Raw genomic sequence first — 16202 nt, 5'->3', positions numbered from 1 at the left:
ATGTTCATGAATCAAATCATGTTATTTAAACACGGTGCAGATCTTGGTGTGAAAGTGAAATTTTGAAACTGAAAAAGTGTTCGGGCCAATATTTTGTTATGTTTAAAGTACGAGACCTTTACGTACAATCGATACTTTACATGCAATCGTTATTATTGCTCATATTTAGAAATAATGGAAAAACAACATACAATAATTTAATAAAACTTTTGACCATTAAACAAAATTTAGGACCGCATTGCAAGAATATAATATGCCTATTTTAAAGCTAAACTTTTTGCTCTGCCAATTAAACTAGACCTTCGTACTTACATTCAGAGCGAAAATTTTCATACATTGTTTTATGATACAAAAGGGACGGACGGGTCATTTTAAATTGGTATCGTTTATCAACATATGAATGTTTATGACACAGGCAGTTACGTAGCATTGTTTAAAAGGTTTGCAAAAATGTTGGACCTCTCATGTTCATGAATTTGTTTAATGACTGCGTATTTTTAGGTGGCGTTAATTAAACATTTTTTTAACAGGTCACACAAATAATTTTTAGTGTACATCTTCCTTATTAATGATGTTCTAGATCTTAAAATTTGAATATAGTCCGAACATTTTCATGGGGTCGACGAAAAATTTGAATTGATTTGTTTAACTTTATAGAGACAGATATTTTGATTATATTATTTTTCCGTGACTTCTCTTTAATTTCTTAAATCTAACCTAGAGCATGTTTTTTCTTAACGTATGGTTTTGAACAAAAAAAAGACCATTTTTTTTATGGAAAGTGTTTTCTGTAATTTCGTGCATACATCGTACATTAGGGCTCTATCTTCTGAATTTAAGCTTCTGAAAATTGAAAAATGTATTTGTTTTCTTACAGACATAGCTCAGGACTGCTCGATTGAATCCACATCATGAAAATAACCGGATAAAGAAATACGATTCTATGCCGTTTTCTATTGAACTCAATTTCTGTTAAGGCTCCTATCAATATTATTTCTTGGTATTAAAAATTGCTTTGATTTTCGACACAATGAATATTTCGAGGGAAGAGGGGAGATAAAAGTTTTTGAAAGAAATACGTCTATCAATTCATATTTTGTTTGTACCTATTCAATTTCAATAATTTTAAAACTTTTGTTGAATGCTTAAAAACATAGTACAATACCTACCTATATTTTTTACAACATATTGTATATATTTCAATCAGTAAATACATAAAACTATCCCAATCCTTACTTTATGTTATTTTATTAATCAATACTAATAGTATAAAACATCTTGTTTTATCCTGTGTGTATTCAAAAAGTACCTAATACCTTTACATCGTCGTAAAAAAGAGGGGCATTGGAAAGTTCATTTTGATCTGATAACGTTAACTAAATAGGTATATGCTGCGGCATTGCACCAATCATCATAGATCATAACAATGGCACAGCTGAGGTCACACAGAGACTTCAGGTACTTATATTACAAATAGCAATGAACTTTATTTCAAAAATAATAAAGAAAACGCTTCTCCTTAACATCGCACGCAATGCGTACAATTGCCTAAATTGATAATAGCCATCCTGCACTCAGTTACTTGCACTTGCATCTCGACGGTATCCGCACTACACTTGGTAAATATATTTTTTACCCTACTTTGAAAAAAAATCCTTAAGATAAAATAAATATGTATGTATGGCTTGCGCATATTTTTTGTGTATTTATTGTGATGGTTAAAAATGCATAAAAATATATTAAAATTATATAATATCAGTATATATGCTATACTAGGAAATATTTTATTTAATACGCTGCATTGGCTTTTTATTTTGAGACTATATTTTAAACTTTAAAAAATTGCCAGGAAAATCGAGTTTGATCAGTATGTGAAAATTATAGATTTTATAAGTTCAATAACTACAATAAAAGACAGCATTTAATATTTGATCAAATAACTAACCAGGCAAACAATCTATAAATTAGATTAACATTTTAGCCTTTAACCATGTGAAATTGAATATTTTATACATTTACTAGAACCCAACCAAAATTGTGGTGAATCGCGATTAAGAAGCTTAAATATTCTTGATAACTTTATTGATACGCAAGATCTGTTTGCAATCAATGATTAAGTGTACATGCGGTTTATAAAGTATGTAGTATGTAGTATAATATAAAATCGATTAATTAATACGATAGATTCATTTTCAAAGGCAAACAGATTCGTAAAACGCTTGAATCGGCAAACAAAAACGTTCTTTACGTGCTGGCCACGGACAATTCGCTATAGCGAAAATTCGCGCGGCGCGACTGGCGGCGCGTCTTGCGAATGAATCAAATGTATGGAAATGTACTGGGCATGCCACGCGCAGCGGCGACCAGCGAGACGACCGGCGAATTTCCCCGAGCGAATCGCGCGGCACGACTAGCGATCGAAACAAATGTATGAGTTATTACGGCGCAGGCCACGGAGTCGAGCGGCAGACGCGGCGACTACTCCCGGAGCGAACTTAATTTAAAATAGTTTGTTTTTTTTTCGCGAAAATGGAGACGGAAGCTTTTATTGCAGAAATTCTAGCTAGACCAGCTATTTGGAAGTCTAGCCACCCGCAACATAATTTTTCATCATGCCTATATTTTTCATATTTTTGGTGGAATTCTCCGTCTGTAACACGATTTCTATTTAATTCGTGTACTCCACTATATCTTCCAAACATTAAAGCTTGAGCAAAAAAGCTGCTACTCTCCAAACAACGTCGAGTTAACTTTGATAAATCCATCTCGTCTCCTCGTCTACACTGGTCGCGGCGGCGAACGCAACTGCCCGTGGCATGCTTACCGCGCCGCGCGAATTGCCGCGCCGCCCGTCGCGCCGTCGGTCGCGCCGCCGGTGTCCGTGGCCAAGGTGTTACGTTGCGCGTTGTAACGTTTACGTTGAATTTTACAAGCCGTTATAAAAGTTTAATCTTATGTGCCTGATTGGCGGTAATTTCGTTTTCTTTTAATTCTAGTCCCTCTATTTTTACACGCTTTATATTAGCTTCACCTGTATGTTTGTATGTTTGTAACCGACTTCTTTGGGCGCGATTTTGACCCACTTTAAACGGCCAGATTTCGTTCAAACTTTGTAGATTTATTTAGGACCGATGACAATACACTAATTTGATAAAATAAATAATAGTTAAAAAAAAATAAAAAACACGCGTTTTATAGAAAACCGAACTAAAAGCGTGTTTTTTAGTTTTTTTTAACTATTATTATTACTTTTAAGGTAGTTTTTGCCTCATTGTCGTAATGGCAGGACAAAAAGTCGCCTAGATTATACAATTTTCCATGGTTTATTGTAATAAATATTACTTTCTGTTGGGTACAGTATTTTTAAAATCGGTCTAGTCCTTTTTGAGTGTATTCGTTACAAGCATTCAACAATACCTATATGTCTCTTAATAAAAGATAACGTACCTATGTAATATATTATGTACTAGCAGTCCACCCCGGCTTCGCCCGTGGTACATATTTCGCAATAAAAGGTAGCCTATGTCCTTTCTCGGGTATCAAAATATCTCCATACCAAATTTCATGCAAATTGGTTCAGTAGTTTAGGCGCTATTGAGTAACAGACAGACAGACAGAGTTACTTTCGCATTTATTATATTAGTATGGATAACCGATAATGCTCTAAACTAATTATATTGTAACATAACTCTATCACATTATTTTAGAAGTATCATTTTAAATAATTACTGAATAGAATTTGCAATATCTTGTAGCTCCATCTAGTGAACAAAGTGGACAAGAATTTCATTAAAATCCTATTAAATCCACTTGTAACTAAGCCTGGAAACTAACGGTATAAAATCTTCACTTTTCATTCCACTAAAGACTCAAATAGTACAGGTATTTAGGTACTTTCTTCCTTTACAAGAAATAATATTCCAGAGACAAACACTTTTTGCAGATATCGTCAACCTTACTATTCCTTTACTTCGACAAAATATTAATAATCTACAAAGGCTAAATTCCTATCTACTGAGGCTAAGTTTCTATCCTTAATTTTTTTATTAAATTATATCAATTAATTATTATTTCACGTGGAAAACGAAATAAGTGTAGTTAATCTATTTTCTTTTTGCAATAAAGCATAATCTAGGGACATATTCTTTTTGCAGAAATCGTCAACCTATTCTTTTATTTCATCAAAATATAAATAATCTACGATTAAGCTACCAACCTAATCGATTCCTTTTTGTTACATTACTATTTGTTGTCACATCGAAGCAAATATAAGTATAGTTCTCAGTTCAATCTGCCACAAATTGGGTCACGCTCCTACAGAGGTACTATATCCTAACAAGGAAACGACAGTATATCTTAAAGTACCTACGTTACGTTCAAAGGTCATTTAATTTCCATAGAACACAGTAAAGAGCTATATCGAATGAATCTCAAGTAGAAATACCGTACTAAAATCTTTTCATTTGATTAGTGGTATATCGTATCATCACTACATAGTATAACAATTTCGCTTTCTTTGCTCTATATTCCGATATAGAGCCGCCCGTATGCTTAAATCGTTCAAACTACGCAACGGATTTTGATGCGGTTTTTTTAAACAGACAGAGTGATTTAAGAGGATGGTTTTTAGTACATAATTTATTAAGTTTTAGTAAAAGCGGGTGAAGCCGTGTGGAAAAGCTAGTTAACATTATAAATCCTTTTGATTTCAATTGATTTTGAAGCTCAATTTCTAATCACGCTCAATAGTAACCACATTTGTGCACAGCTTTGTTTTAACGACAAAATGAGAAATGCATAAACAGCTTGCGTATTCTCGGCTTGGGAAAACAATTGCATTCAGCTATTTTGAGCTGTAACCCTTTTGATATAGAGGCGTGAATTGCGTGCGACAATTTCGCTGTTGAAGTATTCACTGGCCGTCACTGATTCGCTGTTTAATTGAGTTTCAAGTTTTTGCATCTCCAACAAGGATTTTCATTATTTCAACAATACTCGTGACGTGGCGGTGACAATGTAGATCTGTATTAATTTGTATGTGTTTATTACGAGTTATTGTTTGTGACTAGCCTTGCATAAAGATTTTTGAATGTATGAAAATAATAGATTTGAGAACCTGAGAGCTTATTTGTTTAAACGTAGATTAATAAAAACTAATAATATCTGCTGTTTTTTAATTTATTGTGTGAATATAATCAAAGGTTGCACACACCAGCAAACTGTTACTGCATTAATAAGAGTTGTCTTATAACTGAATTATATTATATGCCTAGAAACAAAATATACTATAGTTAGTAGTTGACAATAAATCTTATCCTTTACGCAGAAAAATTTACACGCACTCGCACTATTCTTCCCCTCAGATCTAATAATATATATAGCGATTGTAAGACGCTAGATAAATTTTACTTCTACTTCTTATTTATATAAAAAACTGCTCTCTTTCTTCCTCTTCTCCTAAAACTTATCAATCACCATAAACACCAAACGAAATAAAACTATTGTTTTAGGCACCAAAATGCGGCGGCACACGGAGTTCCTACTCATCATCATCATCGCTTTGGTCTATAGTGCCCATGGTCACAAGCGGACCTTCACAAGATGTCAGCTATCGCGGGAACTACTGCGATACAACTTCCCGAGGACTTTGATACCCAATTGTAAGTGTAAATTGTAATTATTAGTCAATTTGAAATTTAAAGAAATCGTTTTAGCGGTACTTCTTTCAAACTTACTACGTACTTCAGCACACTAATTGAATATAATTTATCATTTTATGTTAATTGTTTGAGTCTACCTGAAATCTTATTAACCATAATATTTGTAATACCTTGTGATTTTTATAAAAATATTCTAAGACATAATATCACCATGGATATCACCCTATTTCGGAGATAGAGCTTACGAAAATAATTTTTTAAAGGGCCATTAATTTAACACTTAAGTATTAAATTGTATGAAATCACTTTACTAATACCACAAATAATATAATACTATACTAGTACTAATACTGTAAATTACGTATAAAGAAATATTTCCCACCTCCTACATTTATTATTCACAACCTACATGACAAGTTCCTTCTCTCCAACACTTCAGACTAGAGGTATATTATGTCAATTATTAAACACCAAATATCGTATTTAGTGCCAGAAGCAAGTCAAACTATTCAATTGCCTTTAGTGTATCAATATATGAGTTGGGAAATGGGAACACGCGCTTAACTTATACAGAAGTTAGAATAACGCCTTCAAACTTTGAAAAGCTTTCACCTGGCCTTTGTTAACAGCTGTAGGATATATTTGCGTCATGTAGGATTATGTAACAATATATTAAATTCGATAAATACTATCTTTGCCGCAGATTCATGACAAATAATAAGAATACATATTATAACATTGTACGCTATCATTTTAAAATACATAATATTTGTTTAAATTTACATAAAAATAGTTATGTTCTCTTATTTTTAATAAATAGGTGATGCACTTTAAAAAAAAATACTAATGACTTTCTAATGCTTTAATAATAAACCGTAACTAAAATATGAAATTCAATGCAGTACCTATTTGCGCATATAATACGTATGTTGATAAGAATTTACCAGATATAATATACCAGATATAATTGAATACTTTACTTACATATTATATTTCTAAAAAATATCACATAAATTCTAGAACTTGTCCAGTAAATACAAAAAGATTTACTCACACAAATTGTAGTGCATCCTACATTCTTGAGACTTCTTTACAAGGTTTAAATCTCGCTGAAAATTATTCACTTCCCTCGATTGCAAAGGCTGCAAATACTCTAGTCCTATTTTGTAAAGCAAGTATTACGTAATATTTGATTTATATAACAGTTTTAAAAGCTCTTTCGTGTATTTTGTATTGAGCCCATGAGTCCAGTATTAATTTCAGAATGAGTTTCGGACAAAAACTCTGAATGATTGCGCGTAGTTTTATTAATATGGTTATTCTTGTATGAACATAAATAATAAAAATACTGATTTTGCACCAATCATAATACGACGCATTATAGAGTTCTCATTTTGTGAATATTTCATGATAATTAAACAAAATTAATAAGACAGTGATATACGTTTTCATCGTATCGAATGTAATAATTGGCAAATACGAGCGTGATGTATGTGTATTTTGATGATACACACTTAAAAGACCATGCGTTACACATAAACACTTAATAATAATTAAGAGATAACACAAATTAATTGAAATACTTTAAACCATATAATATGATTAAAAGCAATATCAATTATCCAACTTTAACTAAATAACACTAATCCATTTTACTTAATATAATATTATATAATAGCAAATATTATAATAATTGTTTGAGTTCGGAAATTCAATTAACAGTCTAACCAGACGCGAATTAATATCTTACATTAATATTGACAAACTCGACTATGTTGCAGTTCAGTATTACCATTCTGACTGTGAATATTGTAGGAAAGCTTTGACATAGGTATCTGCATATCCTATTAACTATGCCATTATTAGAATTACCAGCCGTGGTATCACACGAGAGGCGACGTATTATAAGGATTATATTAAAACAATGTGTAAACATTGCAAGCATTTTAAGTGATGTAACACTGAGCTAAAATATATATACAATTATTCTAGGTATTGCCCTTTATTTTGCCGGTGATACGTTTTTTTTATAAATTCTACCGATATTTAAAATGAGAACTTCAAAAGATAAATCTTAATGATTGATGGGTTTTATTAATCGATCTAATTCTTATCTCATAAGTATCTTAATTACCACAAAGAGAAAACTTAAGTACCTATATTCATCATTTGGGAGAACGAATTTCTCACAGAACGTTAAGGGCTTGGTCTAGTAGTGCAAACAAATGCATCCTGTCATCCTATATGTAAATAATACAAATGTACTAATGGAAAGTTGCTCCACTTAATTTTTAAAAATTAAATCATTCGTATGCATAATTTAATATTCGTAATAAGTACCAAAAATGACAATTTGAAACAATTTTCGTGAAAATTACACCGGGTGATTTTTTTTATCAGTACACAAAATTTGCGAATACTTTCTTTTGATATCTTCAACTTCATGTTTATATAACTGATCAACTTTTACAAAGAAATTTGGACGAAATATAAAAAAAAATAAGCTCTCCATACAAAATGCATAACTCTATACATTTTTTTCGACCTAAGTTTCTTAATGCTTAGTTGTTCAGTTTAACTAATAAAACGGATAAACAAATTTTGTATATAATAAAAAAAATGTAGGTAATGTTTGTGTTAAAAAATTATAAAATATAAAAATACGCAAATGAAAACAAAAGATATTTATTTCTGACTAGCTTCCGCCCGCGACTCCGTCCGCGCGGATGTCGGTCTTCGCGTCTTCTACAGATTTATTATATTATGTATAATATATAGATTTATATTGATAAACCTAATAAATCTTTTGCTAGCATTCTGATGCTTTATCGGTTGCACTGGATTGATCTCTTTTTCAATCGCTTGAATGATATAGGATGGGTCCTTGATGGGCATCGAATGCTGAAGTCTCGAATCAATCAATTCTGACAGTAGGCAATTTATGTAAAATCTTGATAATGGTCCATCATTTTATTTTGCCTAAACGTTACATAATTTTTTATATATTCTATTTTTAACGAATGATTCACTCCAGTCCAAACAGCAAATAAGCAGACTTCTGCTTCTGCAACGTTTAGTTGTCCCTGAATTTGGAAAAAATAGTCATGATTCTTATCTATGACAAAAGTGTTATTTTTTGCATTGTATTTCAAATATTAATTTTTTTATTTTTAACCGCATCTTCCGCATTCATGTCTTTTGCCGGAATTAGACATTTAACTTCTACTAGTCCCATTTTCCCTTTTTGATATGGGAGTGTATAAAGTAAATTTTTTAGATATTTCTCGTTATACTTTTAAAAAGTTATTATTGTCATTTTGCTCATTAGGTAAAGTTATTTCGATATCAGTTTTAAGTTTTTTGATACCTGCAATAATAACGTCATAATCGCCTGCACATACTTAACGATTACACCCTGTATACAATCCACCATCCACATTCATAATGTTTTCCTGTCCTCCTCTTCTTTACGCTGTTCACCGATACATTTTAAATGAGTAAATCTGCTACCACTGAAGGATGTTTCATTGTGATCAGCAAATTTTCACCACTGTTGTCGATTATTTGTTTTTCATTTTTAATCAGCAATTCATCATCAGTTTTGTTTTTTGCAAATTGGTGATGTACCCTAACAATACGTCGAAAAGGGAAAGCATCAACGAATTATCGTTTTCGTCCTCTTTTTTTATTCTTCGCGTCTCTGTTACTTGTGTTTGTTTAGTTCTCAACACCCACTGAATTTTCTATGTTATTGTGATCTTCCATTACATCTGAGTTTTGATGATGTGATGATAATCCATTCGTTTTAATATTGGTACTAAGAGTTGGTGGACTAAACTAGAAATGGCGGACTAAATTTGTCAGCGCGTCTGTAAGATCAGAATATAAAACCAACATCCTGTATTTAAGTTACAAAATTAATAATCAAACAACATGCCGCTACGTTGAAAATGACTAGAAGAAAAAATTAAAACACCTCGGCATATAATTTTGGAGTAAACAAATCATTTTCCCCGTATGGGGATTTCCCCGGATGAACTTGGGAAGTTCAAGTTCTCAATACAAGTTTATATTATATTTCGTATTTCTCAAACGAAAAAATAAACATTTTTGGCACTTCAAAAAAACTTATATTATAAGAAAATTTATGAGATTACTTTAGTTTTTAAGAACTGACACCACCCTTTACTGACACCCCGTAAAATAAAGAAATTGTTGCCAATCACCTTTGCAATCTATTTGGTTTCATTAACTTTATGTTCGAAGATAATTTTTTTTCTAGTAGTTACACGCGTATTTTTTTCGTTTATTTTCCATATCGAAATCAAATGTTTAAAAATACGAATATTTGCACAAAACTAAGATAAAAATAATCAATTAACAAAAATATTAAATTTAATGAAGTAGAGCAACTTTCACTTCGGTATGAAGGAAAATCGAGCGTAGAGCACACGTCAGAACGCTCCGGCCCAAGGAGCGCGACTAAAGAAATTCGCTAGGATTTTTCCTAATTATTTTAAATATTTTTTTAATATTTAAAGAATTATCAAAATTCAAAAAAAAAAATTTTTAAAGGATTAATACTCATTGGTCTTCAACCAACTCGAATAAATTAATGGAAAAAATAACTTTTAGCAGTATTTATCAATAGATTTTGTAAGGCAAAAAATGGGAAATTTAATGAATTTATAACGTTCTAATTAAGAAAATCATAAGTTTTTCGGCAATTGTATTCAGCAGTTTTTAATAACGACTATATAAGGATAATAATGCGCTGATCAGATTCTATAAATTGTAATCGGTTGCAACGTAGTGAGTGCACAAACTTAGCTCGAAATGATTTTGGGGGAAAGAGACTTATCTTGAAGGCCTGATTAAGGTAACATAAAGTAACTTTATAAATGTGAAAAAATTCACGCGCATTGCGTATATAACACTAATTGATAAACAAGAAAAAAAAATTCAGTTTATCATTTCATTAGCCGGGAAAAAATTGTCAAATAACTTGTTGAAAACGCAATTTTGCTAGACTGCAGCCTTAAACGTAGGTATACCATTTAAAAGATATCATAATAATCTACCCCTATTTTTTTCTGTAGTCAAAACTTTCTTAAATAAAGATCACAAATGGAATAAGTAAACTGTACGAATTGTCCTTAACAAGTGATACCAGCAAACTCCGCGGTAAGCACTTATTAGCATAAAAAGGGGACGCTCAGGCAAAACATTTTGGATCCTTTCATTTAAGTTTAAAATTGTCAGGAAACGGATTTAATTGACAATGTACAGGGACACAGAAATCGGAATTAATTTCAATTAATATTACCGCGTTTAAGTCGTATCATATTAATTAAGGATCGCATATTTATGACTAAGATAGTGAGCTCATGTGAGATGACCGTATAAGTGAATATAAAGTTATAGTGGACTATGGAGTTTCTTGCCGATTCTTCTCCATAGATACTGCTTTCCGAATCGGTGGTAAATGTTAAAAATACTATGTAATGACGATTTGAAAGTGCTACTAAATAGTAGTCTAATTGAATAAATGAATGTTTGAGTTTGAATGAATATTGAATAAATTCCAATTATTTAATTGCTTGTAGAAATAGTTTTTATTATAGTTAATATTCGAGCTTTTTAGGTGTGATTTCAATACGTTTAATGGTCGTAAAATATATTTTGAAATTTTGAATATTTTTAAAGTCCTGTTTGGTCCATCTAAAAAGGTTATATATAAGTATTTTCTGTTTTTATTCTATTCTGTTAATATTATCATAAGAATACGTTCATTTTTATTTCCATTATAGATGTGAAGAAAATTACGTAACCTAATAATTGCTATTCTTTTCTTACAGGGGTGTGTCTAATCGAGCATGCGAGTGGAAGACAAACGGACAAACTTACGAACCACAATAACTCCTACAGCAGTTACGGTCTTTTTCAAGTAAGTTCGAAGGCCCATATCATTTTACAGGCAAGTGGGAGGTAGGTATTTATTGTGTATTAAATGATCAGGTTCAATTTTATGGCAAATTTTTACAATATCGGTGACAAGATGTTACTATAAGTACATTAAAATTTGTTAAGATCGCATGAAATCTGGAACAAATCTGTTATTAAAAAATATATATAGTCTCTCTTTAAACTACTACCCCGAAACAAAAAAATAGATGTTATAAGAAATGTGTGACAAAAGATGTCATGTTTGAAATTATCGTAATTTTGCGACAAGAAGATTACTATAATCTAGCAAGTTTAATACATTATATGACGCAATGTCTCTAAATTAAAAAAAATGGAAGATATTCAAAGCGGTACAAAGAACGAACAAAGTTTTTACAAAAATAAAAACATTCACTGTTCCTTCAATAATGCTTATACACCGAAAATATTGAATATGCAAGTATAGCTCTCAAATTAATATTTAATAATTGTTTTACGCAAACGTTAATAAATTCACATCTTGTCGGAATCGCTTCGTCTTACGAGGCATTAATTTAGCATTACCACTAAGCTCCTAATGACATATCACGAATAATAATAGAAATTAATGCGCCGTCGTAAAAGCTGAAATAATGGAAAATCGAGGTTCAACCGACATCTTGTTATAGCCAGTCATTTACATGATGGATATATAGATACTTTTTCGGTGTTGATGTAGTTTAGTTTTGGAGTTTTTAAGAATAAAGAAATTAGAAATTATATAGTCAATGGTGTCCCGCATATAATTAAGGTAATTTAATGACTTCATCGTACATGTACTTATTAACGATAAAGTCATTGTGAATATAGCCTTCCAATGCTAAAAGAATTTGGCATAGGTCTTAAAGCTAAGTCTTAAAGAGATATATTCTTATAAAGAAACTAATCAAATCTATCTTTATAATATTAGTTTACATTTAGACAATTAGAAGAACCCATTCATACATTAAAACACTTAATTGGACCCTTATTACGCACACAATACGATTGTGCGGACCGAATCAGACTGTAATTTCAATACCAATAGTCAAACTAAGGTAGAGCATATGACATATCCCACCTCAATTGTGCACAAACATACGTATTTACATATTAATGATAGATTAGAGCCGTCTGATTGCATACAATTGATATAGAATAATGGCGTAAAATTGTCCAGTTGCCATCACGTTCGGCTTTGGTCATGTTATATGGACGTGAATTATGTTATTGTAAATAGTGTTAATTGTAGTTGATTTATTTCTATTGTTTGGTTGGTGAATTATGTTTTGCTTTATTTGTTTTATTATTAGTTAAAAACAATATCATATTTCCTATCGGATGAATCTTTGAATTATGGATAAAAAGATACAATTAAAAAACGTTTGTATATAACGCAATTTATATTTGAATTTAAACCACTTACAATAAAAACTTTTATCGTTTTGAGAACGAAATAAACACTTAGTTAAGTAGGTACATACATAATATAACGCGCTAAATTTCTTCTTTCTTTAATCTACATAATGTCTAGATTAACATAATTAGAATGAGTAACACAAACATATTAACTACCTATATTATTAACAATGATAAAATAACTATTATTAACATTTTTACAAAATTGTTTAATTCGATCAAAAATATAATTAACAATGTTCACAGCATCGAAAAATAACTTCAGAACAAAATAATAACTTCAAAAGTGAACTTCATAACCGTTATATAAATGCTAATTTGCGACAAATTTGCAAGGGATAACTTCTGCGATAACGCGATCCTTATATCCTGTGCTTATATCATTAAGAGTGATGGGAGCTGAATGCGTATCGAGTAATATATTAAAACGTCATTAACATACGATGTACGTTTACACGTATATTGTTACTGGAACTGGTATTATATTTTCTTATTTATTAGGTAGGTAGGTACTACTTCTAAATATTACAATTTTACTATAATTGATGTCTTTTAATAGATCATATAGGTATGTCACAGTAAAAATTGTAAACAACGTTAAATTACATTCGATCTAACGAATGAGTTAGCAGAAAATTGTAATATAACGGCTTTTACAATTTTACTGTGACACAGGTAATCTCTGGAATGGAACATTGTCATACATATATTCTTCTACTTTTGAAATATTTATGGAACCTGATTTTTTATCAATGTCATCAGGTATAATAAGTATTTGCCTAAGCATTATACTAGGTACCGATAGATTTCCAAGCCGAATCGCGAAAATGAATAGATTATCTATAAAATTTGCAACACGTCTTCGAAAGCAATGCACGTACAGTGAAAATCCTGATGCAGCGCAGTATAATAGAAAATGATTATAATTCTTAGCTAAATGGTGCTCAAACTTCAACCTCCGTTGATCCCAAGATAACAGTTTTTACTTTACTAAGCTTACGTGTTATGTTCTGCTCAAGAGGTACGCTGTTGAGACATGAATAAGTTTGGAAGAAAATTAAAGACTTTACTATTTTACTATTTGAATAATATGTATTTATAGTTGCTAATAATTTATGGATAATTAAGGAAGAGCAATTCAAAAAGATGTAGTCAAAATAAAAAATATTGTAATTATAAATAATTTTATGTTGAAATAACTATTGCCAAAAAAGTAAATTTTTTGAGTGCCATAGAACAATCCCTTTTGGAGGAAAGTAATTCAATTTAAGTAATTGCGAAACAAATTTGCATTTGCAATGCAAAATTTAGGTTTAAAGAATCATTTATTCTCATTTAAAGACTTAAAGCTAATTACATGAGAATAACATAACAAAGTAAATAAATCTTATATATAAAAATGAATCGCAAAATGTGTTGGTAAGCGCATAACTCGAGAACGGCTGAACCGATTTCGATAATTCTTTTTTTATTATATTCCTTGAAGTACGAGGATGGTTTTTACGTAGAGAAAACGTAAATATGTACCACGGGCGAAGCCGGGGCGGACTGCTAGTAATCTAATAAAATTAATAAATAATCTATTATAATAAAATTTAACATATTACTTGCTAGTTGCTATGTATTTAGATAATAATCTAAGCTGTCAAATTGACATTTCACCCATATCAGATGTCAAATCTATATAGACATTAACACGCATAGGCTGTCTTTATATAGTTAGTTCTTAGTTCATTTCAATATAATCGACGTCCTAAGTACCTACTAATGTTATTTTAAATGCAGCTTAGGATGCATTTTTATCGACTTTAACTATTAGTTAAACATAATTATTGTAAAACTATTACCTACTTTTTATTTCAGAATAATAAGAATAGATTTCTTATTATTCTGAAATAGATCAGAGAAATGACTTTTCAGAAAGAGATAAAAAGACAAATTACCATCGAAATTAAATTTCCAACAAAAAGTAGGTAACAATTACACTAAATATTAACGAACTATAAGAAGTTAACCTAAGGTTAAACATTAGCGTTTAGTTTGTAAACGAGGCATAAACTGATACAAATAATACGCGTGATTCGTTCGCTAATCACTCAAATGATGGGAAATGATAACCGCAGGTTAGATAACTAAATATTTATTGAACAAACATAGATTATTGACTATCGTGAAATTGAGTACTTTATGATTTTGGCTCATAAACTACGGCACGGTTAGTTTTAGGCCTGTTCAAACAGTGAATTATTTATTTTAACTTGTATTGGGGTTTTGAAGGTGATGTCGTATGCTATTCATAATTTAGTATTTTATTTTGAATATAATATATTTCAAATAGGTAAGTATCATAGATGATAGATCTTTAAAATATATTAATCTATACTAATATTATAAAGCTGAAGAGTTTGTTTGTTTGTTTGAACGTGCTAATCTCGGGAACTACTGGTCCGATTTAAAAAATTATTTCGGTGTTAGATAGCACAATCACAATCACAACCTGACTACGTATGTACATAATGTAACGTCAGCACATTAAATGATATGAAAATATGTTTATTATGGACAATAGACATATGAAAAAAGAAAGATACAATTGAGTCGAGATAAACAAGCACTTAAAATATACGTTATGCCATAAGTAGGCCAGCCTCTCAGTGTATCATCACTGATTTTCAAGGTCGCCATCACTACATAGTATAAAACAAAGTCGCTTTCCCTGTCCCTATGTCCCTATGTCCCTTTGTACGCTTAAATCTTTGAAACTACGCAACGGATTTTGATGCGGTTTTTTTTAATAGATAGAGTGATTCAAGAGGAAGGTTTATATGTATAATAAGATCCATTAAGTAGTGGAGAAGTACTGTTATTTTTGAGGTTTCTAATGTGATGTCGTAAAAAATTACATTTATTCCGCTTACATTGCAAACGCAGGCTGAACCCTACGAGTTTTATCAAAATAATGTACTAAGTATTATACACATTGAAAAGGTCTACAGAAAAGTCCGCGATGGTATATGTCTATCTCTTATGGATAACCCACAATAACTTTTTTTTGTCATTTACTTTTTACGACAAATAATGGCTAATTTTCGAAGCGATTTTAACCAATACAGCATTAATCCTTAACCAATTAAATACCATGGATACATTGTTCATTTA

The 16202-nt window shown here is 30.8% G+C and overlaps 2 protein-coding genes across 3 annotated transcripts in view; one reads left to right on the top strand and one right to left on the bottom strand.

Moving 5' to 3' along the window:
* The window catches only part of LOC149478400 (uncharacterized), a 73659-nt gene that overhangs the window by 20804 nt on the left and 36653 nt on the right, over positions 1–16202 (bottom strand). The window lies entirely within an intron of this gene.
* The window catches only part of LOC149478401 (lysozyme), a 29371-nt gene continuing 14475 nt past the window's right edge, over positions 1307–16202 (top strand). The window contains exons 1-3 of one of the 2 annotated variants that reach the window (XM_089709233.1): positions 1307–1458; positions 5511–5660; positions 11519–11607. In XM_089709233.1, coding sequence (XP_089565359.1) covers positions 5519–5660; positions 11519–11607 — 231 coding nt within the window. In that variant the 5' untranslated portion in view covers positions 1307–1458; positions 5511–5518. Of the gene's footprint in view, positions 1459–1574; positions 1620–5510; positions 5661–11518; positions 11608–16202 lie in introns of those variants that run through there. The other variant, XM_089709232.1, reaches the window with a different exon arrangement.

Source organism: Colias philodice, chromosome 22, assembly GCF_061535455.1.
Source record: "Colias philodice isolate Cphi_HAF_F1 chromosome 22, ilColPhil1 Martin Lab GWU primary, whole genome shotgun sequence".
Lineage (NCBI taxonomy): Eukaryota > Metazoa > Arthropoda > Insecta > Lepidoptera > Pieridae > Colias > Colias philodice.
This window is presented reverse-complemented; position numbering and strand designations above follow the sequence as displayed.